The sequence below is a fragment of the Solea solea genome, chromosome 2 (assembly GCF_958295425.1).
Source record: "Solea solea chromosome 2, fSolSol10.1, whole genome shotgun sequence".
NCBI lineage: Eukaryota > Metazoa > Chordata > Actinopteri > Pleuronectiformes > Soleidae > Solea > Solea solea.
In genome coordinates, this window is record NC_081135.1 from 1,209,869 (window position 1) to 1,237,544 (window position 27,676).

Below are 27,676 nucleotides of genomic sequence, written 5' to 3' on the forward strand. Positions count from 1 at the left end.
CTCTATGAGCTTCAAGAACCAATAACTGGTCTATAGTGTTGATTCTGTATTGTTAAATGTAAGTTGTCATTTTCAGAGACTGAACTTTGTCACGTTCATTGTTGATGGATTTATTTACAGCAGCTCCACAGGACAATGAGGAGAAGTGTCCATCTCCAGGATGTCACCTCGCTCACTCCTCCAGCCGTAGCCTCCTCCTGAGCCTCAAAACCGGCTTGTTAACAGTTCTGTCCTCTGTCACGCCTCTGGTGGAGCTGACGTGAAGGAGCAAGGCCAGGTGATGGAGGAGGACGAGGTGGTGGTGGTGGTGAGCATAGAGTATCTGCTGGAGCAGACCATGCAGAAGGACCTGGGGAGGAGGCTCCAGGAGGGTCAGGAGATCATAGAGATCATCCTGGACCAAGAGAGGTCTCCTGACCTGGAGCAGGACCAAAATACGCTGGACAGGATGGTGGACGCGGTGGCCAGCTCCTGGGTCAACTCCAGCAACTTCAAGGTGGGTACAGATTTGCATGGAGGAGGAGAAACAAACTCCACCTCCTTCACCCTCAGCTGCTGCATGTGTTTGCACTGGACTGATGTGAACACAGCCAGTTTTAAGACAAGATAAGAAAATCCTTATTAGTCCCACAACAGTGACATTTACAGTGTCACAGCATCAACGATAGTTTTAAGTCTACATTAAGAACATGTTCACGTCTTTATTTCACTGTTAGACAGACTTTTCCAACAGGAAACTGAAGTTTGTAAACCACTCACTCTCCCACACCAAACCCCATAGAGAAAATCAGTGATTTTAGTGAAGAGTTTCTTGTTTCTTTGCTCCTCTATGAATAAGAATACAAGAATAAGAAAACAGAAAAATCACATTTGGTTTACTATAGTCAATGATGTCGTAATTTTGAGGTTTGGAAAACAGTGATTGACTGTTTTTTTGTATCATTTTATGGACAATTGATTAATCAAGAAATCAATCAACACACTAAAGGAGCAATCTGACAGTTTTTGTCAAGTCTGAGTGGAGCTGAGGTTGTCTATAGACTCAAAAACACAACACATCACATGACCCTGTCCTGGAAACGCAGCCTTGTCAGGTCTGCTTCACGTCTGCCGAGCTGAAATGAGGACGATGCTTAATTTACCAGCCCATTAGCCCACTTTCCCCCTGCTCAGAGGCTGTGGCGGCTCCTGCAGTTTGACTGAGAGGAAGTCACACGTCTGCTGCCTTTTCATGAGCCGTGTGTCTAATGTCCGCTGTTAATTATCAAACCTGTTCTGCAAATTAAAAGACAAACACACCGAGGTCAATCAGATGTCAGTCACTGAAACTATTATTGATCTTTTCACCTGTCACATGATGTCAGGAGACACCCATCTCCTTTTTTCCTTTCAAACACAGTTAGTCAACATTGAGGAAATAGAAATGTAGAAATACAGATAAATGTATTAACATAGACTAACATAAAATATAGTGGTAGAAATCTAAAAAAAATATGTTAAGGAAAGGAATCTTAATATATAAATTTATAAATAAACAAATAGTGAATATTAGAGTATAGATAGAAAGATAAACAGAAATATAGAAAATATAAATATATAAATAAATTTTACAATATACAGAAATAAATAGATGTAGAATTACATTGCAATTCCAAGTATAGAAATACAATAAAATACATAAATAGTTTTAATAAAAGGTAAAATAGCATATAACGTCAAAAAAAATAAATAAATGCAGAAATAAATAGAAGTTTTAATCCCTCACCTGAATGTTTTATGCTCTTTGTTTATTTATTCGTTTAGGTTAACTAGTAATATAATGTGTAATTGCTTCAGTGTTTGTAATATGTGTTACTGAGGTAACTAACGCTACTTGGGATACAAGTGGTTTATAGTTGTAGTTTGTTTCTATGCTCAGCAGAGGGCGATAGAGGGAATTATATCTTCCGCTCCGTTAATGTCGTTTCTATGCACAATGTCTGAGATTTGGGGTCCAAAAATTGCACCATGATCTGAACACTAAGGTTCAGGTGATGCGAAGGTGTTGTTTCATGGTTGTTAGCAGAGAAACTCTCACCACGCGTTCATTGAGCTTCTCACTTCACCCCATGACAAGGAAGGTTGGGTGGGAGAGGTTTAGTCTGCTGCTGTTGTTCTGTGTGAACGGAGACTTCACTCATGGTGGTTGTTGTAAGGCACGTGACTGAGTTGCAGAAACGCAGATCATGTGACCACGGGTTGCAATGTATAGCAGGACTTGTATGTTTTGACGCGTTTTTGCCCCTTTTTGAAGCAGTAACGCTGCACTTTTAGCACATTACCCATAATCCTTTGCAGCTCAGATTCAAGGCCATTGCTTTTTTTCTTTTTGAATGTGTGTCAGGTGGTTCTGTTGGGGATGGACATTCTGTCGGCTCTGGTCAGTCGACTGCAGGAGAAATTCAGGACACAAGTTGGAACTGGTGAGCTTGGTTTTATTGATTTAAAAAAAATATAAGGTGTGTTTATATTTAAATTACAGAAAAAATTGTATTCAAATATTGCAGGCATTGCCATATTTATTTACAGCTTAATTTTTATTGTTTACTTGTAAATTTTAAATAGTTTCATTTCAGAATTACATGTTTTTCTATTTTTGTTGTTCTGTCCTAAATCTCTTTAAATCTCTGATTGCCAGATATGTTGTTAAGGCCAGTTTCTTGTGTTATTTTAGGGTGTTTGAGTGCATGATATCATCTTTTTTTGTATGTAAAGTTATACATTGTGATACAGGATTGATTTTGGCCTCTAATTTCATGTTTTTGATCATTTCTGCTGAGGTTTAATGATGTTTTTATGCACATTTTCTGTGGCTCAAATGAATATGAATATGTAAAGTAAGTGTCTGGAATGAAAGGAGAGGTTGAATGATGTTGGACTGTTTGTTCTGTGTGTGTGTCTGCTCAGTTCTGCCGAGCCTCATCGATCGACTCGGAGACGCCAAGGACCAAGTTCGGGACCAGGACCAAGCACTTCTGCTGAAGATCATGGACCAGGCTGCAAACCCACAGGTGCACAAACATTACATTATCGTTAAATCATAACAAAGATTCGGGCAGGAAATTTGCATGAAGGACACAAAGAAAGACCTCCAGTTTTGGGGGTTGAGCTTAGACCATATGGTCAGCAGGAGAGTTTATAATGAGATGGTAAATGAATGTATAAATGACGTCTGCTCCTCTTCTGTGTTTCCGTTAGTACGTGTGGGAGCGAATGGTGGGTGGCTTCAAACACAAGAACAACCGGACCAGAGAAGGACTCTGCCTCTGCCTCATCTCAACATTAAACGTGTAAGTTCACGCCTTTCACTATTCACTATTGAAATAAATAAAGTGTAAAACCTCAAAATTTCAGTTTAACAACATAGAAAAGCATTTTATTTAGCATTTCTTCATAAAATCAGCTTTAATTGTCAGTTCATCTTCAAAATAGTACGGTCATTTATATTTATTTTTCAGGTGTAACAAAGGTAGTGTAACCACAGTGTCTTTGTGCTTTTCCAGGTTTGGATCTCAGAGTCTGACGCTCAGTAAAATCGTTCCTCACATCTGTAACCTCCTCGGAGACCCCACCAGTCAGGTACGCCCTGTCCCTCCATGTCACCGCCACTGTGGAACCAATTTAATCATTTTTTATATAATAGATCAGATGAAACAAGGTAAAGCTGTTACAGTGTATTATTGGTCTTTTACTCCCCCCTGCTGGACAAACTCAAACACCACAGCTCAGCAGGATCTCAGTGGGATCTCTTTTCTAAATCCTCCTTTTCTCTCACACGTTCACATCATGTGAAAAACACTGAGAGTTGGTAGAGAAACACTGTAACTGCTGTAGGACTCAGTCTGTGACTCGGTGTCTAAGAAAGTTCTGCAGAAGTCCATCATCACCGGAATTCTACTTCCTGCTAATGACAGGAAGCTGTGCCCGGGAAATTGCCTTCCTGAGGCCAAACGCACTCACATGTGTTCATGTTTGAGTGTACAGCAAAATGTCATCGTCTAAATTATGTCATTTTAGCAACATAGGTACAAATAGTTGTAATATAAGAGATGATCCTAAATTTGTGAGGTTCTTGTTTCAGGAGCACAGAATCAGGGACATCACAAACTATACAAAATATGAAATATATAATGGATTAAACAACACATTAGACAGTAGGAAACATAATTGTCCTCTTTTTAAAATAGAAAACTTAATCAATCTTGATTGTGCTTATTAGTAAAACAGAATTTCAAAGGTCAGTGTGTGTCTGTTGTCGACGTTCAGGTGCGAGACGGCGCCATGAACTGCCTCATCGAGATCTACCGACACGTTGGAGAGCGAGTGCGCATTGACCTGGGAAAGAAGGGTCTGCCTCAGTCACGGTGCGTTCAAGTGCTGTGTGGAGATACTTACATCTTATAAATAGTGTTAAAAGGCATTGAGAGAAAACAGTCACTCATTGTCTCCTACAAACTGCTGTGAAGTCAGACTTTTATTCTCTCTCCTTCTCTTCGTCTCCAGGCTGAATGTCATCTTCAGTAAATTTGACGAAGTTCAAAGGTCGGGGAACATGGTCCTGTCACCTCTGTCCGGTAAGATCACGCCGCCTGTTTACACACTCTGTTTTTTAAGATTGTGGTCGTCATGGTAGCGTCTCCTTGCTTTTGTGTGGTGTTGTTTTGTTGTTGCCTGCGGACACGACAACATGTGACACTTTGAAAGTAATCAGTTTCTCTGGCCTTAAGTGGGTCTCAGTGAGGGGAGGTGGTGTTTTGTGGGACCTTGTCATTCATCATCTCGCTCACGTGTCACTTCCTGTCTTCTGTTTCATGTGGACTCCTGGGTAAATGCATAACATACAATGCATTTGACTTATCTTTAAACTCAGCTGTTTGAAGACATAAACTCCACAACATGTCCAGATAATTGGGTCAGATTGTCCTGCTGTGTTTCACATGGACATTTGCGTCAATCTCAGAGTTATATTTATACGCAAACTCTGCTTCATTAGAGCAAAAAAAACCAACTTTTCTTTTAGTTGTCTTTAGTCGTCTCAGTCACTGTCTTTCTGTTGGAATGCAACCTGAGCTGGTTTCTTTGTGCTGTGGGAGGTGCTGCTGCTGCTGCTGCTGATGATGATGCTGCTGCTTCAGGGACGCTGACAGAACTGAGACAAAAAGGCAACATTGGGTGGAGCTTGAGTAAAAATAACACGTCTCCTGGAGACATGTTTCATTGACAGAGGTTGATTCTTGTGGAAAATATCACATATAATAAGCAGGTGACAGACTGTAAAGAGAATTTGCCCCTCTGTGTTTTTTTGCTCTGACCTTATTGTCTCTAAACACACCTTTTAAGTCTTTTGAAGTATGACAGAGCTCATCACTGAAGTCACAAGGCTCAGCTTTCATCTCACAGTAGCCCCACTGTTAAAAACCAAACAAAACAGGAGATAATCTGACACAAAGGGCGCCCCTGAAGGGTTGGAAATGTCATATTACACTGACAGTGAACTCTGCTGCAGCATTACAAGTTACCTGACTGTACTGGATTTTCAAAATTAAAGTATTTCTAGCAGACCACTGTGCTTTTATTGTGGAGCAACTGCAGGATGTGTTGTTTTTGTAGCTTAAAAACAGAGGAAAGCAAACCCTAAAAAAAGATTAAAAAAAACAGAGACAGAAATTAAACAGACTCAGGACATGACATGTGAGGCATCACACATGACCTGGAATACACAGTGAGATCCAGAGACAGTAGAAGCAGAAACGTCTAACATAAGGAGAGGGAAAGCAGGCTGAAGCACTTTATTGTGGCAGCCCGGGGCTTTTATTTTGTAGAGGTTGTGTCAGCTGTTGTCCCTACAGTCACAAGACCAGGTTGGAGGGGAAGGGAGGAGGCAGGCAGCAGTGCATCAGCTGCAGGGTGGCTGTGTCAGGAGGACGCTGGTGTTTCTTTCTGCTCCAGCAGATCCACAGTGAAGTGAGGGAGGTTTTTATTACACTGCGTCCCTGCAGGTAAATTTATCACCTATCACCTGCATCACATGACTTTTATTCACATTACTGCTGTTGTCAGCCCCGTTAATAATTGCTGTTGGATGAGTGAAGTGAATCGGCTGAAGAAGAAGGAGAGTGATGCATGTGATCGCTGTGTTCTGCGACACATGACGTGCGCGCTTCCGTTTACTGCGGCTGTTTTAGGAACAGAAACGTGCTTTAGTTCCACCTTCTGTTTCTGTCAGGAACGCTCACTTTACTGTTGTTCACCTGAGGGCCACGTACACTCCACTGCAGTGAACCAGGTTTGAATAAGCATTCTTAGTAATCTGAGATTATGTTAACTTCTAGATGTAATTGTGTGGATTGTGACTTGTTATATTCTCTTTAATTTGAATTATTTTGTCAGAACGTGGTGTTGCATAATCAGAATAACTTTGATAGATTATCGATATTTAAACCACTCACTCTCCCACACCAAACCCCATAGAGAAAACTGTTGATTTAACTACACAGCACACAGGAAGTTGTCGACCCACTGCTGCCTCCATCCCTAAGTGAAATGTCTTATTTTGTGACTTTGGTACTTAAAAGCCTTTGTTCAGATTTACTTCAGTGACACAAAGTGACCACACGAGGCAGCAGTAGACCAGCAGCTCCTGTGTCCCCGCAAGCTAAAATCACTGATTTGGTGTGGGAGAGTGAGTGGTTTACAAACGTTATGCACATGATGTTCATTCATTTGTCAGTTTACTGCTGAGGTTTTCTTCTTCATGGAATGAAGTTGAACGAAGTGTGTGAAGCATGCGAGTTCAGCTACAGTAAGAATAATAATGGTTGTTTGTGGGGGAGGTTTCTGTCGAAGGACGGCCGCCTCAGGAGGCCCTGCAGGCTGGTGTTGAGAGACGAGGACAGGGGTTTGGGTTGCACAGGTGGAAACCTCCTGAATAATGAACACAGAAAGAGACGCACAGAGAGAGAGAGAGAGCAGCACTTCTGACCGGACGATCAGGTTCATACCAGATGTTTCTGTACGTTGCAGGTTTGACAACATAAAGCAGCAGCAAAAATGACAAATGCTAAGACGGTATTATTGAGTTTCTTCAGTGGACGTGTTAACAAAATTCAGCTGATGTATCTTTCTGTTCACCAATTGTTCGTAGCTCAGCCCCCAAAACACTCAACATCATTTTCTGTGTGAGAAAGAATGACCAAATGATGACGAGGTAATAAGTAGGTGAATAAGTATGTAAAAGCTAACATTAAAAAGCTGTCTGATGCACTCCTGACGGTCGAAGCTCAACCCCACATACCACAGAAAGTCGTCTGTAGTGGAGCTGAGATGTTTTGGGGGTTTTTGGCTGCCATTACTGTGCCATTTTTACTGGTTATTTGTGGCTAATGTCTGTGTATCAGTGTTGGTGAGCAGGTGTTCTCACTAAGGTTAGGTAGAAAAAGAAACAGGAAGTGACACTGAATGATCACTAGGGTTTTCTGTCCAATCACAAGCTAGAACCGCTGTGTCCTCTGAAGTGTTGTGTGCTGACCATTAGGGCCACCGTAGCTTATTCACAGAAGGAAGGTGAAGGAAGCCAAACAGGAAACAGGAAGTGAGACGGCTGACCCTTAAAACCATAAACAAGTCAACAAAAACAAAACAAGTGAGAGACAGAGTCATTGAAGTAGAGATGCTGTATCATGTATCGTGTATGCCGAGGAATTCAACTGATGCTCGGTGATAACAGCGACTGTAACTTCACACTGTTCTTTGAAAAGACCCCGCCCACTTTTGTTCCCACTGGTGAGGAGGTGCAGGTGAAAGACAGTGGGTGTTTCCCCACTTCATTTATTCAACAACAACAAAAAAAACCCTAGATAATTCCTCGTCCGTGTGTCCGTACGCTCTGCTCTGAGTGATGGTGATGAAGCTTTTCCCACGCTCTCCTCTGTCCTCCCGCTGCATTAATGCTCCTGAACACATCACCGTCACCTCTGCTCTGGTCATTTTGTGAATGAGCATCGAGGAGCTCAGCCGCCACAGGCTCCAGAGAGGCTCCTCTGTGACCCGGCAGGTGCAGGAGGTTCACACTTGGTCACATTCACTGTGTTTGATCAAGCGATGGTCATCAGCAGTTACTTACTGTAGTAAACCGCTAATGACTCTGATTATTTCTAGAAATTCACCTGTTATTCCATTTGTTAATGAAACAGAAAACTGTGGAAAGAGCAGTGACGCTGATGGCCATTCCTTATTTTACTTATCTTATTTTAAATAATTGTAGATAGACTTTCGGACAATGATTCAGACCTTTTTTTGGCCAAATATCACCTTAAATGTCAAGGTGAAAGGTTTAAAACTAAATGGTGAAACATGAACCTTTGATTAAGACTGATTAGTGAAGAATATCTGTATTAAATCACTTTAAGATTTGTGAAGTGAGTTCAGTGTTGTTTTGAACAACATAATTTTTTAAAGAACATATTTAGTTTCAAACAAATTAGGGCTGCAACTAATGATTATTGTCAAGAATAAAACAATATGTGGGTTATTTTCTCATTCAGATGTTTGGTCCATAAAACGTCAGCTTTTTCAAAATTCGAAATAAAGCAGGTTTTATTGTGAAAGAGAAGCAAACATACCTTACATTTAAGAGCCTGAAATCACAGAAACACTCTTAAGTAACTGATTCAGGATCAAAACTTTGTGATTGATGGAGTCGTTGATGAACAGGGTGGAGCAGTCACTTCACATGTAACGTGACATGTTACACGTATGACAGCAGCCTCCTCTGGAGCAGTGGTGTCTCTCCATCTCCTCCCCCTCTCCTGAATCATCACCTCTGCCTCTGTCCCTCATCTCTGACTCCACCCACCAGCTCTGCCACCTCCTCTGGAATCCACCCCACCTCTCTCCCCTCATTGGTGCACTCCTCTATCCTCCATCACTTCCCTCCATCCCCTCCGTCCACTTCCTGTCTGTCTGCTGCTGCTTCTGCCGGTGAGTGAATGTGTGTGTGTTTGGTGAAGTGAGGCAGAGGACGAGGGAAGACGGAGAGGAAGAGGAAGATTGAGGCAGCGTTGCAGCACTCACTCCCTGACAGGGGAGGGGGAGGTTTATCTGCTGGACCCCCCCCCACTCTGGCCTCTCCTCAGGAGCAGGAGAAGAAGATGTGAGGACCTTTGGAGGATTGGAGGACTTTCACCAGACTGTCTGTCTGTCTGTCTGCGTGTGTGTCTGCCAGCATGTTGAGGAAACTGGTCTGCAGGCGGATCTGCTCCTGTAAGCTGCTGCTGTCACTTCTGCTGCTGCTGCTGCTGCTGCTGCTGCTGTTTTTACTGCTGCTGCTGTTTGTGCTGCTGCTGTTTGGTCGTTGTAGCGGAGGTTGTAATCAGTGATAGAGGGAGGGGGCTGTAAATCCAGCAGAAAGGAGATGTAAACATAGCAGCAGGGTGATTTCTCAGGCTGCTCTCAAATGAATTGCTGCCTGAATCTCACACACACACACAAACTAAGTGATTGTTAATCAGCCGTGTTGTTAATTAGCTCAAGCTACGACAGAGTGCTTTGTTTTCAATATTTACGCTCAGACCTCGTGTTTCCCCTGCTGTGTCACAAATGATTGAACGTGTTGAAATGTCGGGATGACAAACAGGGTTGTGATTTTTCACACAGTTCTTTAAAATCTAAATTCTGTTCAGTGTGTTCAAGTGAAACTTTTATAATTGTAGCTTGTGTTATTTTACATAGTGAGTTTTATTTGTAAACTATTATATTTCAGCCCTGTTGAAAAGTGTTTTCAAGGAACTGAGCCAGATGATTCCAGTCAGAGAATAAAGCAGGTTTTTAATATTCATACAAATTCAGCTCAAGATTATGTTGCTTTTACATAAATGTTCTATATCAGCATCACAGTGAATCAAAGCTGCAGGATTTGCCAGGAAACTAGTTTGGATAGTTTATTGTGCGACTCTTCACTGAAGCAGAATAGAATATTAGAAGAGTCTGAAGAGTCCTGCTGTGATTGGTCAAAGCCTCCTGTGATGTCACAGATTCAGTCGTGAGCCTGGGAACTGTTTTGTTTTGTGTGTTTTAATCGTGGAGTTGAATGAGTTTCACTGTGAATCCAGGCGACAGGTGAGGTTGTGTCACCTCGTGTTGGTAAAGAGAGGAAAACTGCAGCGTGATGTCACATGACTGATGTGTTGGCACAACGCCCTCTGTGTGTGTGTGTGTGTGTGTGTAAACTCTGAATAATTAAAGAGGATTGATTGCTTGTCAGGCAGATTCCTGTGCTGGGGCAGTGGTGACGGGGGTGAGAGGGTGAGGAGGCTCTCGTGTCTCTGTCACTCATTGGTTGATAAAACTGTTTCATGTGTTGATTTTGTGTCTTAAAACAACATATTTGGGAACGTTGTCATGTCAAAGTTCAGCAAACACAGACTCATAATCTTTAATAATCTGAAAATAAAGACGGTAAAGTGTGTGTGAGTGGAACAGGGGCTGGCTGTCAAGTCTCTGCTGATGTAGGAATGTGAGAAATGTCAGCTGAAGGTCGGCGATGGCGTCTTTTCTTCTGAAGACTCTTTGTTGTTTGTCCAGCAGCCTCGTGACCTTTGCCCTCTCACCTTTTGTCTTTTCACGCTGCAGACAAAAACTTCGAGGACGATGACTCGGTGGACGGTGGCCGCTCCTTGTCCTCGTCCAAAGCAGCCCCGCTCTCCGGGAAGAAGACGGTGAGCATGGGGACGTTTCGCCGGCCAAGCTCCGCCTCCAGCAGCAAGTCTGCAGGTCAGAGGAAGCTCTTTAGCTCTTTAGTGTCACACTATCTTAACATTGCACAAATGCAACAGTAAACAACAAGTTTTCATTTTTAAACACAGCGTTTTTCTTTTCTCTTTTTTATAGGGTGTTTTTACTTTGTTTAATTTACTTTATTGTAGTAAATACTTTTAAATTGTTTTGTTTTTAACTTTATTTTATTGCTATTTCTCTATGTCTTTTTCCTTTTCTGTGTTTGTTGCTTTCTTTAATTTAATTGCATGTAGTTTGTGTCACATGTTCACGATTCCACACATCAGAGAGAATCTGCCGTTTCTTATTATTCTTTCATAATAAAATATCATGAATGAAAGACGGAGTGATTTAAATTTTGTGTTCCTTTGGGCTTGACCTTAAAAAGGGTTTCAAATTTAATCTAAGATCATGTGGTAAATTAAGAGAAATAAAACTAATCAGAAGATTCAGAAGTTTACTGCTGAGTGAATCTGTTCTATAAAATATATAAAACAGTTGTTTTTGTTGAATTCAGGTAACTGTTGACCATGTGACAGTGTGTTATTTGGGAGGTGTTTGAGTTTTATTTGTATTTTATTGTGTTAATTGCAGGGAAGGACGGCTCTGGAGCAGGAGCAGGAGCTGTGGACGAGGACGACTTCATCCAGGCCTTTGAGGACGTTCCCACAGTGCAAGTCAGTTTGTTTCTATAACATTTATTTCATAAATATGTCCGTTCTGCTGCCTCCTTCATGTTTTTACGTCTTTCTCCACCAGATTTACTCCAACAGAGAAGTGGACGAGGCCATGACCAAGATACGTGACGTGCTGTCGGACGACAAGAAGGACTGGGAGCTGAGAGTGGCAGCTGTAAGTCTTCCTCACCTTCCTGTCAGTGCTCCTCATCTTCTCTCCTCGTGTTGACCGCTCTCCCCCTCCTCCTCCTCCTCCTCCTCCCTCTCTCTTCTCTCACAGCTGAAGAAGGTGCGTTCGCTGGTCCTGGCTGGAGCTCCAGAGTTTGAAGGGTTCCCGCAGCAGCTGCGGCTCATGGAGGCGGCGTTCAAGCTGTCGGCCAAAGACCTGCGCTCTCAGGTGGTGAGAGAAGCCTGCATCACTCTGGGGTGAGACAACATACAGCGTTCAGAATCACCGCGTGGTTGAAGCATCAAATATGTTTTTCTTTTCTTTATAATTTAATTCATATGAAATATATATATACGTAGAAGTAAGAAAACCCTTTGAACGTGGTTGCTTGAGGAACACTCTCCCACACCAAACCCCATAGAGGAAATCAGTGATTTTAGCTCACTTAAGATATCATGGGCTTAAGCTGAGAGATAGAGTAGATTTTATTCCAGAGACGAGTCACTCTGACGCTGTCTGCTCGTGTCTCTGCTCCGTCTTCAGTCACCTGTCGCTGGTTCTCGGCAGCCGCTTCGACCACGCAGCGGAGGCCGTCATGCCGGCGCTGCTCAACCTGGTTCCCAACAGTGCCAAAATCATGGCCACGTCCGGCGTGGCCGTCATCCGCCTCATCCTCAGAGTACGTGCCATAAAACATAAAAAAAACACCTCAACTTCGACACTGTGATTTATTTGTGCTGAGAGAAAAGTCAGAGCTGTCACTTCACATCGTCAGTGTGATGATGTTTTTGTTTCCCACAGCAAACTCACTACCCTCGTCTCATCCCCATCATCGCCACCAACTGTGCATCCAAATCTGTGGCGGTCAGGAGGTGAGACACGTCTTCTCTCTGCTTTTATTTATTGATGGTTATTTTATATTTATGGCATGTTTCTAGTGAAACATATATTTCTTTTATTTTTTTATTATTTACATTCTTTTTTTTTATATTATATTTTATATTGTTTCACATTTTCAGTTTTTTTATTTTTTTATTCTGCCATATTATTGTCGTTACTCTTCGACGCATTTTCTTCACATATTTTGAGCATTTTTATTTCCGGTGTATTCATTTCTTAAAAATACGTTGTAATTTGGTATCATCTTGGTTTGTTGTGGGTTTCAAATGTTTGATTTATCTCTCGTCCTTGTTTTGTTTTATTGATCTGTTTTTTGTGTGTGTCTCGTTCAGACGCTGCTTTGAGTTTTTGGAGTTGATGCTGCAGGAGTGGCAGACCAGCTCACTGGAGAGGTGAGGACTGTTTAAAAACATTACAATATAATGTTAAAAACGTTAGTTGATCAAACCTGATCAACGCTCAGAACGATAAGAACTCCACACAGCTTACTACAAAATAAAAATGGTGACCCGGTGTTCCTCCTGAGGAAATATGACACTGGTCAGGCCATCGTCGACCTCAGTGGTTACCATGGCGATGCCAGGGGGGAATCTCTCTCTCTCTCTGCCTCCAAAAAGCCTCATTGTGTTTCTGACTGGCTGCTTCCTGCCGCCGCTGCCACCAGGGAGAAACCTGAGCTGATCCTGGTACCAGGGGAAAGATCTGGTTCTCATCGATTGAGTCTGAGTGTCTGACAGTCACTAATCACACGACAGACAATGAGATATGATCTTTAAAGTAGAATTTAATGACCCCCTGTATGTGTTTATAACATGTTCACGTCTATAGATTCATTATAATGATACTAATAAAGTCATAAATAACAACAAAATGTTGGTCAGAAATGGTTAAAATCTCAGTTTTTAACATTAACTGGAAACAAAGCGATAAGTCAGCACTATATTGAAAGCTTTGTTTCTTTTCGTGGTCCTGCAGACATGGGACAGTTGTGATGGAGACGATAAAGAAAGGAATTCACGATGCAGACGCCGAGGCTCGCTCTGTGGCCAGAAAGTAAGCTACATTAAATATGAATGATCAGTAAAGTGGGTCCTCGACAGGCGTTGTGAATCTGAAACACGTTTTTTTCCCCTGTTTCTCGCAGGTGTTACTGGAGTTACCACGCCCACTTCAGCAGGGAGGCAGAGCAGCTCTTCCAGGGCCTGGAGTCGTCCTATCAGAAAGCTCTGCAGGCTCACCTGAGGAGCGGGGACAGTCTGATGTCACTGCCCGCCTCTGACCGCTCCTCCTCCTCCTCTCAAGAGAGCCTCAAGTGAGACTCCGCCTCCTCCGTCTCCTCCTCCGCGATCGATCCAAATCAGACACTGATATTTGTCTGATAATACGACCTTTGCCTCATTTTCAAATCTCTTGTCTCCTCAGTCGACCCGTGTCTGTCAAAAGCAGCACCAGAAGCAACACCAGCAGAAGTAAACACGGTTTGTTGAACTCATATTTACGGCCTGTCGCGTCTTTACGCTCTCTGATGTTGTTATGTGGTTTCTTCCAGCCAAACCCACTCACTCCTCCAGAACTGCCGCCACCGCAGCTTCCTCTCCAGGCTCCCTCCAACGTTCTCGCAGTGACGTGGACGTGAACGCCGCCACCACTGCCACAGCCCGCACCAGGATGCCCACAGTCCCCTCTGTGTCCTCAGCTTCTCCCTTCAGCGCGGCCTCGGCGCTTCCTCCTGGATCCTATGCTTCTCTGGGTAAGACTGCTTGCCACAGAACTACTTTCCTCATTCCTTTTTTTTAAGTTTTATCAAATAAAAAGTTAAAGTGGCTCCCTGTAACAGAGGAGTGTGCTCTCATGACTCATGAGTTTGTGTCCTTAACTTCATCTAATGTAATAACTCGGCAGAAGCTGATGTTTGTGGAGAAAACTAATCAGATCAGGTGACTCACAGTTAATCAGATTACCAGTCCCACCTTCTCTCTCTCTCTATTTAACGCTAACCTAACCTCTGACCCTTAACCCCCTGTTGTGTCTCTCCTGGGCCCGCCCACCTGTCAGACGCCTCATGGTCTGTGAATGCAGATGGTAAGCTGTGTGTGTGTGTGTGTGTGTGTGTGTGTTAGCCCCTCCCACCCTCCATCAGCTCTGGGGTCTTCTGTGATGAAGTGTCAGTGCATGACAGTGGACGTCCGTCTCACAATGTCACAAATATCAGGAGACCAAAAACACATGTCTCTTGGGTTACTATGGACATTTGAAGTTTCGATTCTCCTTAAAGAGTCAATAAAGTTTTTTTTTTTTTAATGAAAGATACATTCAGCTGATTCTGGTCCAAATCTGTGTCTGTTTGTTCTTCTGACCTTATTTCTGTCTCCCTGTCTGTCCCTGTCTCTTCTTTCTGTCTGTTCTTTCATTTTTCTTATGTCTCTCTCTGTCCCTTTGTCTCTCTTGTTTCTGCATGAGTAGAAAGCGTTGAGTCCAAACAGCAGCAGTGTTCTTTGTCCTCACGTTCATCCTCTGTCTCTTCTTGTCTTTTTGTTTTTCCTCTCTCCCTCAGGTCGAGTGAGAACCCGGAGGACGAGCGCAGGAAACGGTCCGTGTGTGACGGACAGTCGCGGTCGTAGCAGAGGGAAGGTCGTGTCACAGTCTCAGCGTCAGTAGCTGCTGCGTCTCGTGTCTGTTTGTCCGTGTTTAAATCCGTCTCTCCCTCGTCTGCACTGACACTTTGATTCCTCTCGCTGCGTTTCAGCCGGGAGTCGCTCGGGTTCTCCGGGTCGTCTGCTGAGCGCCACCTACGGCAGAAAACCAAGACCTACGATGGGCACCGCCGCCGCCGCCACAAACCCCAACACGTCAACCAGTCTGACAGACAAGAGCCGGCCTCGAGGTCACCGCAGTCAGGGCTGCAGCCGAGAGACCAGTCCCTCCAGATCAGGAATGGGTGAGGAAGACGCTGAGTGCAAATCAAACACTGTTTAAAAAGCTGGAGCTGAAGAATGTGTGAAAGCAGTCTTCCTTTTCACAATCTCCAGGTTTTACTATATTATGGTAAAAACCAGAGAATATTATCCTGTAGTTTCCTCTTGAAGGCGAGCAGCAGCACTTGTTTTCCCGGTTCTTTGTCCTAACACACTCTCAGTCTCATTCTCCCGCTGGACTAACATTTCTGTCAGTAACTGGCTGGATGTGCTACAAGCTAAACTCTCCCCCTGCTTTGCTCTCCGTGTCTCTGTCGCTCTGTGTCTGTCTGTCCGTCTCTGTCTCTGTGTCCGCGTCGTCTCTCCAGCCCGCAGTCGAATCCCTCGACCGAGCATGAGTCAGGGCTGCAGCCGTGAAACCAGTCGCGAGAGCAGCCGCGACACCAGCCCCACCAGGGGTTTCTCCCCCCTGGGTGAGTATGGTCCTGAAGCCCCACCCACCAACAAACCCTGTCATTGTTTATCGGTACACGGTACTGATTCTTTGCCGTATCAACAGAGAATGTATTTGACGGTGGTTTTGAAGCCTCTGTCCCGGTCCTCTCTGCTTGCTCTGTATTCACACGTCCACACTCTTGTCTCTTCTACTAATCGCTCTGCTCTCTTCTCTGCAGCTAATGTGTTATAAAGTGTTTTTTTAAAGATACAGATGAGTGTTTAAAAGTCAGTCAGTTAGCGTATGATGCTAACAGTGGCAGTGTTTCCCTCCTGCAGTGACGCGGCGTCACTCCCGCTCCACCAGCGCCCTCTCGTCAGCAGAGTGCTACTCAGGTGACCAGTGAGGTTTTTACTGGGAGCAGGTTCACTCCGTCAGCCTGACACTCAAACAAACAAACAAACAAACAAACAAACAGTGTGGTGATTCATGTGGCTGACGGAGTCGTCCTGCTCCGTGCAGCCTCTCCCTGCATGAAACAAGTCGACCTCCTGGCTCCTGGTTTTAAAATGAGACGGTCAATATTAGACTTTTCACTTCATCCTTAAATTTACAGCTTGTTCAAAGCTTTTTATGGTACATTTTGTGTTAAATATTTCATTTTGCTGATTTAATCATTTACTGGCTGCTGTGTTAAAATTTGAGCATTTTGTTTATTTTTTATAATTCATTTATTTATTATTTTATTTGGGTTTATTGTTTGATGTATAATCATTTTATTATTTTATTTTATTGATTGAAGCCCAACCTTAATAATAAAGTTTCAGAACTGTGACTCTCCTTGTTTCAGTACATTAAAGGTGATAGTTCAGGTTTTTTGAAGTGTATAAGTGACAGACAAGAGACTCTTCTTATGAAATCTACATTTGTTTATGATATCATAAGAATGTTCACGTCTTTATCTCACTGTCAGACAGACTTTTCCAACCGGAAACTGAAGTTTGTAAACCACTCACTCTCCCACACCAAAGCCCATAGAGAAAATCAGTGATGTTAACATCACACACACACACAGGAGTTGTTGATCCACTGCTGCCTCCATCACTAAGATCAAATGTCTTATTTTGTCACTTCGGCATTTAAAATCCTTACTTTAGATATACATCAGTGACACAAAGTGACCACACGAGGCAGCAATAGACCAGAGCTAAGATCACTGATTTTCTCTATGGGCTTTGGTGTGGGAGAGTGAGTGGTTTACAAACTTCAGTTTCCTGTTGGAAAAGTCTGAGTATTTTGTTATGCTTATGTATTTTGCTTTGTTAAGTGGCTAAAATCATTTTTTCTGCCATGTTTTCACTGAGCACGAGTCTCATACAACCAGACTTCAAGAAACTGAACTATCACGTCACCGGCAGCTGAAGTTAATCCCACACGTCTCCTCTGTCTTTCTTTCCTCAGACCGACTTTCCCACCAGGCTCGGATCTCGGCCTCCGTCAACGCCATGAAAATCCTCAACACGGGCACTGAGGTGGAGGCCGCGGTGGCAGACGCTCTGGTGAGAATGAATGTGAATTAAAAAAGTGATGAGTGTGTAGAGGTGGTTCAGCCCTGCAGTAACTCCCCTCTGTGCTCTCTCTTCTCCTGGACTTCAGCTGTTAGGAGACTCCAGGAGTAAGGTACAAATAAATCCTCCGCTCTCTCAGTGCATGCAGAGCATCATCATCATCATCATCACCATCATCATCATCATCATGATGCTGAGACTGCAGTGTCTCAGCTGTTAATCACATCCTGTCATCAGAAACCTGCATGTGTCCCTGTGGCTTCACGTCTCCCGTATGCTAACCTCTCTGTCTCTCTGTCTCTCCCCCTCTTCCCCCTCTATAGCAGCGACGCCCGGCGCGGCGGCGCTTCGAGTCGCCTGGCATGTACTCGGACGACGACGCCAACAGCGATGCGTCCAGCGCCTGCTCCGAGCGCTCGTACGGCTCGCGCAACGGCGGCATGGCGCCGCACTACCTGCGCCAGGACGTGGACGTGGCGGAGGTCCTGAACCACTGCGCCAGCTCTAACTGGTCTGAGAGGAAGGAGGGTCTGCTGGGACTGCAGAACCTGCTCAAGAGCCAGAGGATGCTCAGGTACCTTTAGTCAGTAGAGGATACTCATCCTGTAAACAGATTATTGTAATAGTTTAGATGAAGGAATTTTCACATATTCTGCATTATTTTTGTACAATCTTGAAGTTTAAAAGCTGAAATAGAAGATTTATCTTACTGAACCTTGTGATTGTTACAGCTGTCTTTATTATGTTGTGTGTGTGTGTGTGTGTGTGGTACAGTCGCGTGGAGCTGAAGAGACTGTGTGAGATCTTCACCAGGATGTTTGCAGACCCTCACAGTAAGGTGAGTTGAAATCATCATCTGTTTCAGCTGCTGTCGCACAAAAACTAACCGCTGGACAAACTAACAGACAGTGTTTTTGTGTTTTTTGTTGTGGTTGTTGCACGTCTCACCTCGTCACTGCTGTGGACTCTAACAAACTCCAGAGAGTAAGTGTGTACTCACCGTCACCTCTGTTTGTGTCCTCTCCTCTCACATCCCCTCCTCCTCCTCCTCTTCCTTCACCTTCACCATCACCATCACCATCACCATCACCATCATCACCTCTGTGTCTTTCTGTGTCAGGTGTTCAGCATGTTCCTGGAGACTCTGGTGGACTTCATCATTCTTCACAGAGACGACCTGCAGGACTGGCTCTTTGTTCTGCTCACCCAGCTGCTGAAGAAGATGGGAGCAGACCTGCTGGGCTCCGTCCAGGCCAAAGTCCAGAAGGCTCTGGACGTCACCAGGTCAGCAGGAGACGATATATTTCATCACTGAAGTCCCATGATCAGGATCGTCATGATCGTTTTTGCATGTTAAGTGAAATCCCCTCTCTTTATGTGTGTGTGTGTGTGTGTGTGCGTCTCCCTACAGAGAGTCTTTCTCATACGAGCAGCAGTTCAACATCCTCATGCGTTTCATCGTGGACCAGACGCAGACGCCCAACCTGAAGGTGAAGGTGGCCATCCTGCGCTACATCGAGGCTCTCGCTCGCCAGATGGACCCGTCCGACTTTGTCAACTCCAGCGAGACGCGCCTCGCCGTCTCGCGCATCATCACGTGGACGACCGAGCCAAAGAGCTCCGACGTCCGCAAGGTAAGAGGTCCTGACGGCGTGGAGCTCCACCCCCATCCTCCACCCGGCTTCCTTTGAAGTTTGTTTTTCATGTTTTTCTGGATGTTTCTCATCCACCAAACTCCCAGACCCTTCACAACTGGGCAGGGGAGGATTTCTCAGGTCGCTGCAGCACTGTGGCCTCTCTGCCAGGAGAGGGAAACCTGGAGGAGAGGTGCAAACAGGTAGACGCTCCGCTCCGTCCAACAGCACGAGCAGAGGTTTAAAGCTGCTGGAACCTCAGCTCTGTGGAGGCTTTTTTTTTTTTTTAACACTAACTGCTCTGTGTTTCATCAGGACTGAGCTCACAGAGGATGATTCTAACGTCTCCGTGTGCATGACACTGACCGTTTAACTCTGACACTAACTTACCGGTCGTTTCTTTTACAGAAAGATTTCGCATGATTTAAAAAATTCTTTTTCCAGCTTCTGCTTGAAACTTGAAATGTTTTTTTTTACTCTAAAGTGGGACAGATGAGCTGCATGTGCACTGGGGGGGTGCAAACGCTTCAACACGCTCATGGTACAGTTCGTGTCCCAGTTTCTGGATCACAGTTTTCAGTTTGTTTTGCTCCTAAAGGAAAAAAACACTATATTTCTGTTACTCTCTGTTTTAAATTCAGAGATTCTGCAGTTATTTAGTGGTTAATGTTAGGGTTATTGCTAAGTTTCATGACATGGTATTTTCATACATAAAAACACAGTAGCACCAGTAGGGGGCAGTGATGTGAGTTCTACATCAACTGTGATTTTTCATTACGTTGGAAAGATTTGACAATTTGCAATTACAACTTCATGGTGGGCGTTTTAGTTTGAATTTCCTACATGAACTGGGAAGCTGCAACCTCAGAGAACAGCTGGAATGGACGGTAGCAGCGCCCCCTGCTGCTTACATGTGTGAACGGAGGTTTGGTTTGTGTACTGAACTGTTTCTAACGTGCTCTGCAGCAAACCTGCTTCTTAACATGCAGATCAAGAACATGGTTTTTCTGCTGTTTTTTACCAGTAAGAGACTGTGTGTGTGTGTGTGACCTAAACCTGTTTACACAGTTGCATTATGGGGACAAAAAGGATTAGGATTAGGCCAGTAGTAATTGTGGTTAAGGTTAGCGTAAGTCTCCAGGAAATGAATGTAAGTCAATGTCCCCTCAAGTCATGAATGTTGAACGTGTGTGTGTGTGTGTGTGTGTGTGTGTGTGTGTACAGGCAGCTCAGGTGGTGCTGATCGCTCTGTTTGAGTTGAACACACCAGAGTTCACCATGCTGCTCGGAGCTCTGCCTAAAACCTTCCAGGACGGAACGACCAAGTTGCTGCACAACCACCTGAGGAACGCCAGCGCCAACAGTGGCATCGTCATGGTAACACACACACACACACCCACACACACACACACACTGCAAATTGAGTTTTAATTGATCAAATTCACTTATTCATTGTATTTAAGTCCAGTAATTGTCAATGAGTAATGAGGAGTAAAGACTCAAAGGAACAGGTTTTTTTCAGACAGAATTCCCACTGTAACTTATGATTATACATTTATCTTGATTTTCTTGATGCAACTCGACTGTTTCCAAAGGAAACTCTCGTGTGTACGGAACTCTTGAAATGTAAGTTTCCTGCTGTGTGTGTGTGTGTGCCCACAGTCGTCTCCCTGTAACTCGATGGGTCGGACTCCACCTCGACAGTCGAGCAGTCGCAGCAGTCCACTGACCTCACCCACCAACTGCTCCCACGGCGGACTCTCACCCAGGTGAGGAGGCACAGGAACACCTGGTGTCGCAGTGATTGAGTGGAAGGTTCAGAAAGTTCCTGTGTCGTCAGAGGTTTTTACTTTTATACAAAAAACACCTCAAGATTCTTAAATTGCAAAACCACAAAAAGTCAAATTTGTTATATTTTTATGAACGTTATTGTTGTGCAGCAGCCTGATTGTGGCAGCAGATCTCCACCTGCTTGCACTAACACTGACTGACTGACCGATGCTGCTTCTCCTTTTTTCCCACCATCCTCACATACCGGTCTTTTCTTCTGGCTTCCCTTCTTCTTCTCCCCCCCTCCTCTTGCTCCCCCTGGTGGCCGCTTGCAGTCGTCTATGGGGCTGGAGCGCAGACGGTCTCTCAAAGTTCCCTCCTCCACCCTTCCCCTCCCCCCCTCTTCCTCCACCCACTGCTCACTCCTCCCTCAAGGCACTGCGGCGAGCTTACTCACCCAGGTAACCCCGTCCCCCCTTCTCCTCTTCCTCCTCCTCCTCTTCCCCCCTTCTCCTGAGGCTCAGTTGTACGTACTGTGTAACCATCACTTCCTGCTTTGCTGCAGCACTTAATGTTTCCATCTGATCAAACTGTTTCCTGTCCATCGTTGGCTTCCTGTTTTTAAAAAACTAAATGTGTCTGTGCTGCTGTGTGACTCCACCTGTGTGAGTGTGTGTGTGTCGACATGCACGGCCGCGCACGTGCACCATTCACACGTGAATCTGTGTGTGTGTGTGTGTGTCGTGATGACGTTCTCTAATCACCACGTTTGTCCCCGCCCCTTCACGCCGCACGCAGCATGCTGGAGTACGACAGCGAGAACCTGAACTCGGAGGAAATCTACAGCTCGCTGCGCGGCGTCACTGAGGCCATCCAGAACTTCAGCTTCCGCAGCCAAGAGGATCTGATGGAGCCGCTGAGGCGCGACGGCAAGAGGGATGGCATGGTGAGAGGGGGCGGGGCTTAGCTCATGACCAGTTAAAACTTCTGTAGTATGGAGCTGGTCTTCACAAATGAACGCTGGTTGCTCTTCAGGCCGGTGTGGCGTCGTCTTCAGACTCTGGTGTTGACCTGATGGAGGGCGGACGCACGGCGTTAGACAACAAGACGTCGCTGCTGAACACGCCGTCACCGCGCTCCTTCACCGGCCCGCGCTTCCGTGACTATAATCCCTACAACTATACTGACAGCATCAGCACGGTGGACAAAGCTGCCCTGAAGGAGGCGCTATATGAGGACGCTGTCGACGGTAAAGCTTTTGTCGACTTTTTGACGCTTGTGCGTCACTTATATCATGTTGTTGTGTTTTAAATGTGTCGTCTTTTCTTTCTCAGGGCGTCGACAAGAAAGTGTTGAAAACAAGATCCTGCCCCCGAAAAGTTTCCCCAGTGAGAGCTCTACATGTTTCTGATATTAATGATATTAGCGATGTGTTATTTTGAGATTGTAAACCACTCACTCTCCCACACCAAAGCCCATAGAGAAAATCAGTGATTTTAGCTCACGCAGACACAGGAGCTGCTGATCTACTGCTGCCTCGTGTGGTCACTTTGTGTCACTGAGTTAAGTCTAAATTAAATATTTCAAATGCTGAATTCAAAATAATAAGACATTAGAACTTAGTGATGGAGGCAGCAGTGGATCAACAACTCCTGTGTGTGTGAGACGTTAAAATCACTGATTTTCTCTGTGGGCTTTGGTGTGGGAGAGTGAGTGGTTTACAAACTTCAGTTTCCTGTTGGAAAAGTCTGTCTGACAGTGAGATACAGACATGAACATGTTCTTAAGATATCGTAGACTTAAACTGACGTAGATTTTATGAGCTGCATCTTCTGTTAAACTCTAAAACTCAAACTAAAAACCTGAACTATCCTTTAAGTCCTTGTGTTTGACCTTTGCCCTCCCCCGTGCAGCGAGTCCCTCGGAGCAGTTGGAGCTGGTGGGGGAGCTGCTGAAGGAGCTCTCTCAGGGTCAGGTGGGGGAGCGAGGGCCTGAGGAGCGTCGAGGGAACCTGCTGGAGCTGCTGAAGGTGGTGAGAGAGGACAGCGTGTTGGTGTGGGAGGAACACTTCAAAACCATGCTGCTGCTGCTGCTGGAGACGCTGGGAGACAAAGACGTGAGGACACAAGCACTTTACCATCACTGGGTTTTGGCGAACGCTTCCTGTTTAGATGTTTTAAGCCGACTGTTTTCTCTCAGCACACGATCCGAGCTCTGTCTCTGCGAGTCCTGAAGGAGATCCTGAGGAACGAACCGGCTCGGTTCAAGAACTACGCCGAGCTCACTATCATGAAGACTCTGGAGGCTCACAAAGACTCTCACAAGGAGGTCACTGTCTTTTTTAGAACCTCATGTTAGAACCAGTGTTTTATTTTTTATTAATGACCATCTCCCCCCTCTGGCGGTCAAAGGTGGTGCGGGCGGCGGAGGAAGCGGCGTCCACACTGGCGAGCTCCATCCTCCCTGATCAGTGCATCAAGGTTCTGTGTCCCATAGTGCAGACGGCCGACTATCCCATCAACCTGGCTGCTATTAAGATGCAGACCAGAGCCATCGAACGCATCACCAAGGAGCCGCTGCACCAGCTGCTGCCTGACGTCATTCCAGGACTCCTGCAGGTGAGAAACCATCGAGCTGCAGCGCTGTCGTCACCGTCACCGTGTAGATGTTTTTGTGTTTGATGGGCGTGGTCTTTGTCTGCTGCTTCAGGGTTACGACAACACGGAGAGCAGCGTGAGGAAGGCCAGCGTCTTCTGCCTCGTCGCCATCTACTCTGTGATGGGGGAGGAGCTGAAGCCGTATCTGGCTCAGCTGACTGGCAGCAAGGTACGCTCGCTTCCTCTTCCTGTCACAAATGTTGTTTTATCCAGCAGTGGTCGCTGTGTCATCTGTATTTTATATGTCTTTATGTGTCTGTTGCTGCGTTCAAGCACAAAGCATCAACGTGTATCACAGCATACACTTGACTTGTAGTAGCTTTTAGAAAACCTAGAGTTATCAGGTGGTGAACGACATAAAAGAGTGTGACGTCACATCCGTCGTTATTATTTGTTTTCAGACGTCTTGTGAGGCAGAATTTTAAACCGTCATGTATCTTATTGCATTTAGTATTTATTAATAAGTGGAAGCATACAGTAGAGGTAAGAAGCTTTAAAAGAAAAGAAAAAGTAGCTTTTCTTAGCCTTAGAAGAAGACTAAGGTGTACCACAGAGGCGGCCTTTTTGTGCCAGAGCTTGTGTCTTCCATTTCTAACCGGAAGTTAGAACAAACAAACAAGAGACATTCTTTCTGGTCTGTTTGTTGCAGTCTTCCGTCTCACCACTAGATGTCTCTCACGCCCACACACTGGTCCTTTAATCCTCTCACTGTGCCGTTGTTGTGTCGTCCTCAGATGAAGCTGCTGAACTTGTACATCAAGCGAGCGCAGACGTCGACCAGCAACAGCAGCAGCTCCTCCGACATCTCCTCCTACTGACGCGCCGCGTCGTCTCTGTCCAGCTGATCCGTCCACGTCTCCGGCGAGGACGACAGCGCGATTGTCTCTCTGTGGTTTTTCTTTGCTGATAAAAGTCGTCACGACTGCGTTTGAGTCACAAGCCTTAAAACTTCAGCTTCCACGTCTCCATCGCCCCCGACTTTCAGCCGACGATCGTAAACGTTTTAAGGTCGCGAGGTGAGTTCAAGGTCGAGGGAGGTGAAGGAAAAACGCCTGCGTCTGTCAGTATTTCATTCTCTTTTATTAGATTTCTTTGCTTTTGACACATCAAACCTGATCATTTATTGAATGTAAAGAGCTCTGAACGAGCGCTGCTGCCTCCTCACGATCAGATCAATCGATCATTTTAACGTTCAAATTGAGGGAAGTGTCCTTTAGAGGCGGAGTTAAAGCGTAAATCTGCGTACAGATTAATGCCGACTACAAAATGTGACTTTATATGAAATGATCACTTGGCGGGCCAATGATTTAGACCCAAGAACCAGCAGAAGAATCAGTGTTAGTGCTTATATTTGAATGAATCATTGATTCATCATTGTTTTTCTACCTGGATTGAAAAATGTTTAAAAACTTTTGAATCAAAAATCACTTCAGTTCAAACACTGTTACATGAAATTTGAATATTCAGTATATATATATATATATATATATATATATACATATATACATATAAATACTGTTTATGTATGTATTTGTAATTTAACTGTGCCACTAAAAACCAACAATTAATCAACAACAATATTAATCATTTCCTGATGGCAAATGTTCACATGTGACTTTAATCTGGTTTAATCTGGATTATTCGTGATAAAAAACAAACATATTGGTTTATATTGTGGTCAAAACATTTATTTATTGTAAGCGTAAAGATTTTATCAGATTTAGTTACTGATGCGCACATGTTTTTTTCTCCCATTTTTCAATCCAAACAGAAAATTAAGGAAAAAAACAACTTCCTGTTACTGATTTAAGAAGTCAAAAATGGCGACAGGAAGTGAACGTAAACATTAATTTCTGATTAAAGTGGGAGTTTATTTCGATTTAGAATTGTCTGCTGTCGAGTTTAAAACTACTGTCATTTGAGTTTCATTCCAAAATATTTCTGTATTTATAACGTACGTCGTGTTTTTATTATTAGTCTTCGTATTCTCATTATCGTGGGTCCTCACTGTCTCTTTGAATGTGTGAGTCTCTTTATGACGATTTCGACCACGAAAAATGTGAAGGACGAGTTAATGCCGACGCCTCTGAGGACGAGCGCCGCGTTCTATGTTTGGACTAGCAATAAACTGCGATAAATCCAGCCACTGTATATTTACATCGCACTCTTCACCGATCGTTCTTTACCTGTTTTATTCTTTATTTTAAAAACGTTACCGCTGCTTCTGATGATGCTAACAAACAAAAAACAAGCAAAAACACAAAATACTTAACTCCACCCGGATAACGCACTAGCCACGGGAAAAACAAACACGCCACGACAGAGTTCATGTCGTTCGTTTTCTTGCCAAGACTCAGAAGTTATTGACGCAATATTGCTGCGATAATTTGTGCTTCAATTTTCTTTTTGTGGATTCGTAAACGGAAGTGGGTGGAGCCTCTTCTTTTGTTCGTTATGTGAATCTTCTAGAAGACGTTCACGAATGCGGACTCTTATGGATCAATGTTAATTATTTCTCCCCGACAAAATCATCGTAAGAAAACATAATAATGTTACATAAACATGACTTCCAAGTGTTTGGGGGCAGAGCTTTAACAAGAGGGGGTGGGATTTATAGGTTAAATTATTTTTAAAAGTGTAGCTGCTGTTATGTTGCTAATAAATACGATACGGGATGATATATTTATCATTTCACGAAAAATGGTTGCAATTCATGATAATGTTGTGATAATTATACGTATTATTTCTGACTACGCGATTAGAAGATGCTCACAAATAGGTCCAGTATTTGGGGGCGGAGCTTTAACAATAGGGGGTGGGACTTATTCTATTTTTGTCCTTACCAAAAATTATTGCAATTTGCGATATTATTGTGATAATTGTTCGCAAATACGACAAAAAAAACATTACGTTATCAAAACAACTAACGTTTAAAAATGTCTTTATTAAATCACAGCTTCCAGTATGTGGGGAAGGAGCTTCGAATAGAGGGGTGGGACTTATTGTTGCAATTTTTTTTGTCCTGATCAAAATAATTGCAATTTGCAATGTTATCACAATAAATATAAAAATCTGCCTTAATATATACAGTATGTTTTTTTTTTTTTGAATGTGTAAATTCTGTTAAATTAGCTACCATGTTTTTTTGAAAATGTTTACAAATACTGACGATATGATTGCGCTAATTAAAAGGAAATGTTCCTAACAGAGAAATCACTTTATGTTACATTTTAGTCAGAAAAACACTTCAAATATAAGGTTTTTATTTCTCACGCCTGATAGAAGCAGAAAGTTCATACAAAAATAGTCTTTTCAGATTTTTGGCAAGAAAACAATCAAAAGGAAAAAAGATTGTTTACTGACGTGACACAAATAAAAAAAACGTCCATGTTTGTTTGTATAAAACGTGACCTGAAACTAAATGGTCATAAGTAGTGCTTGCATTGTTTTCTCACGTTAGTTTGACGCAAAGCAAAAAGGACGACGTGCGTGCGATTCCTCTGATAGCAGACCTGCTCTAACGCTAACATTACCGCTAACACACCCTCCATCACTACACTGCAAAAACACTAATGTGACGACAACACGTTCTCATGATGATGCACTTGTGTAAATAGGCGTTTCCGTAGAAACCACTCACACTGACTGCATGGCTCCTGTTTTTATTAGTTTTTAGTGCTGCACAGTATTTATATACGCCCTGTGTTTGTCTGTACATATTTACATGATATTTACGTGATTATTTACATGATATTTACCTGTTTGGTTCTTTCACCTGTGAGAAAACTTCGCAGAACTTTTATTTTCTTCCTCATCTGATTTTGTTTGTTTTTTTCTGCAGTGAATAAAAAGTGTTTTTATACCCGACTGTGACCGACTCCACGCCAAAATAACAATAAAACTGTTTGAAAACATCAACAAAACATTGATATCACCGTGTGTTTATTATTATCATTTAAATCTATTAAATGATGTTGTTCTACACAAAGATACACAAGCAGGATTTATATTCTATTACATTTTTTTAAAATGTTTTTTTATATTTATATGCTGTTTATATTAAAAATTCATATTATTATATTAAAGTTAGATTAAATTTGTCATAGGTTGATATGATATTATTATGATCATAATATTA

The 27,676-nt window shown here is 43.6% G+C and overlaps 1 protein-coding gene and 1 non-coding gene across 14 annotated transcripts in view; one reads left to right on the plus strand and one right to left on the minus strand.

Annotated features, from left to right (window-relative positions):
- Nucleotides 1-27,461, plus strand: part of LOC131443210 (CLIP-associating protein 1-B-like) — a 28,888-nt gene extending 1,427 nt beyond the window's left edge. Inside the window, exons 2-42 of one of the 13 annotated variants that reach the window (XM_058612638.1) lie at nucleotides 121-496; nucleotides 2,384-2,462; nucleotides 2,947-3,050; nucleotides 3,238-3,329; nucleotides 3,543-3,618; nucleotides 4,306-4,403; nucleotides 4,543-4,613; nucleotides 10,669-10,809; nucleotides 11,407-11,489; nucleotides 11,572-11,664; nucleotides 11,770-11,915; nucleotides 12,202-12,337; nucleotides 12,460-12,530; nucleotides 12,891-12,950; nucleotides 13,534-13,611; nucleotides 13,703-13,870; nucleotides 13,981-14,036; nucleotides 14,108-14,308; nucleotides 14,614-14,640; nucleotides 15,113-15,208; nucleotides 15,305-15,496; nucleotides 15,842-15,946; nucleotides 16,248-16,304; nucleotides 17,371-17,468; nucleotides 17,566-17,589; nucleotides 17,801-18,051; nucleotides 18,252-18,315; nucleotides 18,598-18,761; nucleotides 18,889-19,111; nucleotides 19,219-19,314; nucleotides 20,336-20,488; nucleotides 20,774-20,880; nucleotides 21,217-21,342; nucleotides 21,680-21,827; nucleotides 21,917-22,130; nucleotides 22,216-22,269; nucleotides 22,795-22,997; nucleotides 23,081-23,209; nucleotides 23,293-23,499; nucleotides 23,591-23,707; nucleotides 24,273-27,461. In XM_058612638.1, the coding sequence (XP_058468621.1) occupies nucleotides 281-496; nucleotides 2,384-2,462; nucleotides 2,947-3,050; nucleotides 3,238-3,329; nucleotides 3,543-3,618; nucleotides 4,306-4,403; nucleotides 4,543-4,613; nucleotides 10,669-10,809; nucleotides 11,407-11,489; nucleotides 11,572-11,664; nucleotides 11,770-11,915; nucleotides 12,202-12,337; nucleotides 12,460-12,530; nucleotides 12,891-12,950; nucleotides 13,534-13,611; nucleotides 13,703-13,870; nucleotides 13,981-14,036; nucleotides 14,108-14,308; nucleotides 14,614-14,640; nucleotides 15,113-15,208; nucleotides 15,305-15,496; nucleotides 15,842-15,946; nucleotides 16,248-16,304; nucleotides 17,371-17,468; nucleotides 17,566-17,589; nucleotides 17,801-18,051; nucleotides 18,252-18,315; nucleotides 18,598-18,761; nucleotides 18,889-19,111; nucleotides 19,219-19,314; nucleotides 20,336-20,488; nucleotides 20,774-20,880; nucleotides 21,217-21,342; nucleotides 21,680-21,827; nucleotides 21,917-22,130; nucleotides 22,216-22,269; nucleotides 22,795-22,997; nucleotides 23,081-23,209; nucleotides 23,293-23,499; nucleotides 23,591-23,707; nucleotides 24,273-24,356 (4,908 nt within the window). In that variant the 5' untranslated portion in view covers nucleotides 121-280 and the 3' untranslated portion in view covers nucleotides 24,357-27,461. The remainder of the gene's footprint in view (nucleotides 1-120; nucleotides 497-2,383; nucleotides 2,463-2,946; nucleotides 3,051-3,237; nucleotides 3,330-3,542; nucleotides 3,619-4,305; nucleotides 4,404-4,542; nucleotides 4,614-10,668; nucleotides 10,810-11,406; nucleotides 11,490-11,571; nucleotides 11,665-11,769; nucleotides 11,916-12,201; nucleotides 12,338-12,459; nucleotides 12,531-12,890; nucleotides 12,951-13,533; nucleotides 13,612-13,702; nucleotides 13,871-13,980; nucleotides 14,037-14,107; nucleotides 14,309-14,613; nucleotides 14,641-15,112; nucleotides 15,209-15,304; nucleotides 15,497-15,841; nucleotides 15,947-16,247; nucleotides 16,305-17,370; nucleotides 17,469-17,565; nucleotides 17,590-17,800; nucleotides 18,052-18,251; nucleotides 18,316-18,597; nucleotides 18,762-18,888; nucleotides 19,112-19,218; nucleotides 19,315-20,335; nucleotides 20,489-20,773; nucleotides 20,881-21,216; nucleotides 21,343-21,679; nucleotides 21,828-21,916; nucleotides 22,131-22,215; nucleotides 22,270-22,794; nucleotides 22,998-23,080; nucleotides 23,210-23,292; nucleotides 23,500-23,590; nucleotides 23,708-24,272) is intronic. The other 12 variants (XM_058612646.1, XM_058612688.1, XM_058612653.1 and 9 more) reach the window with 12 other exon arrangements.
- On the minus strand, nucleotides 1,990-2,122 carry LOC131455674 (U4atac minor spliceosomal RNA). The gene has a single exon (XR_009239823.1). It is a non-coding gene; the product is annotated as a U4atac minor spliceosomal RNA (small nuclear RNA).
- Nucleotides 27,462-27,676: the final 215 nt, after the last annotated feature.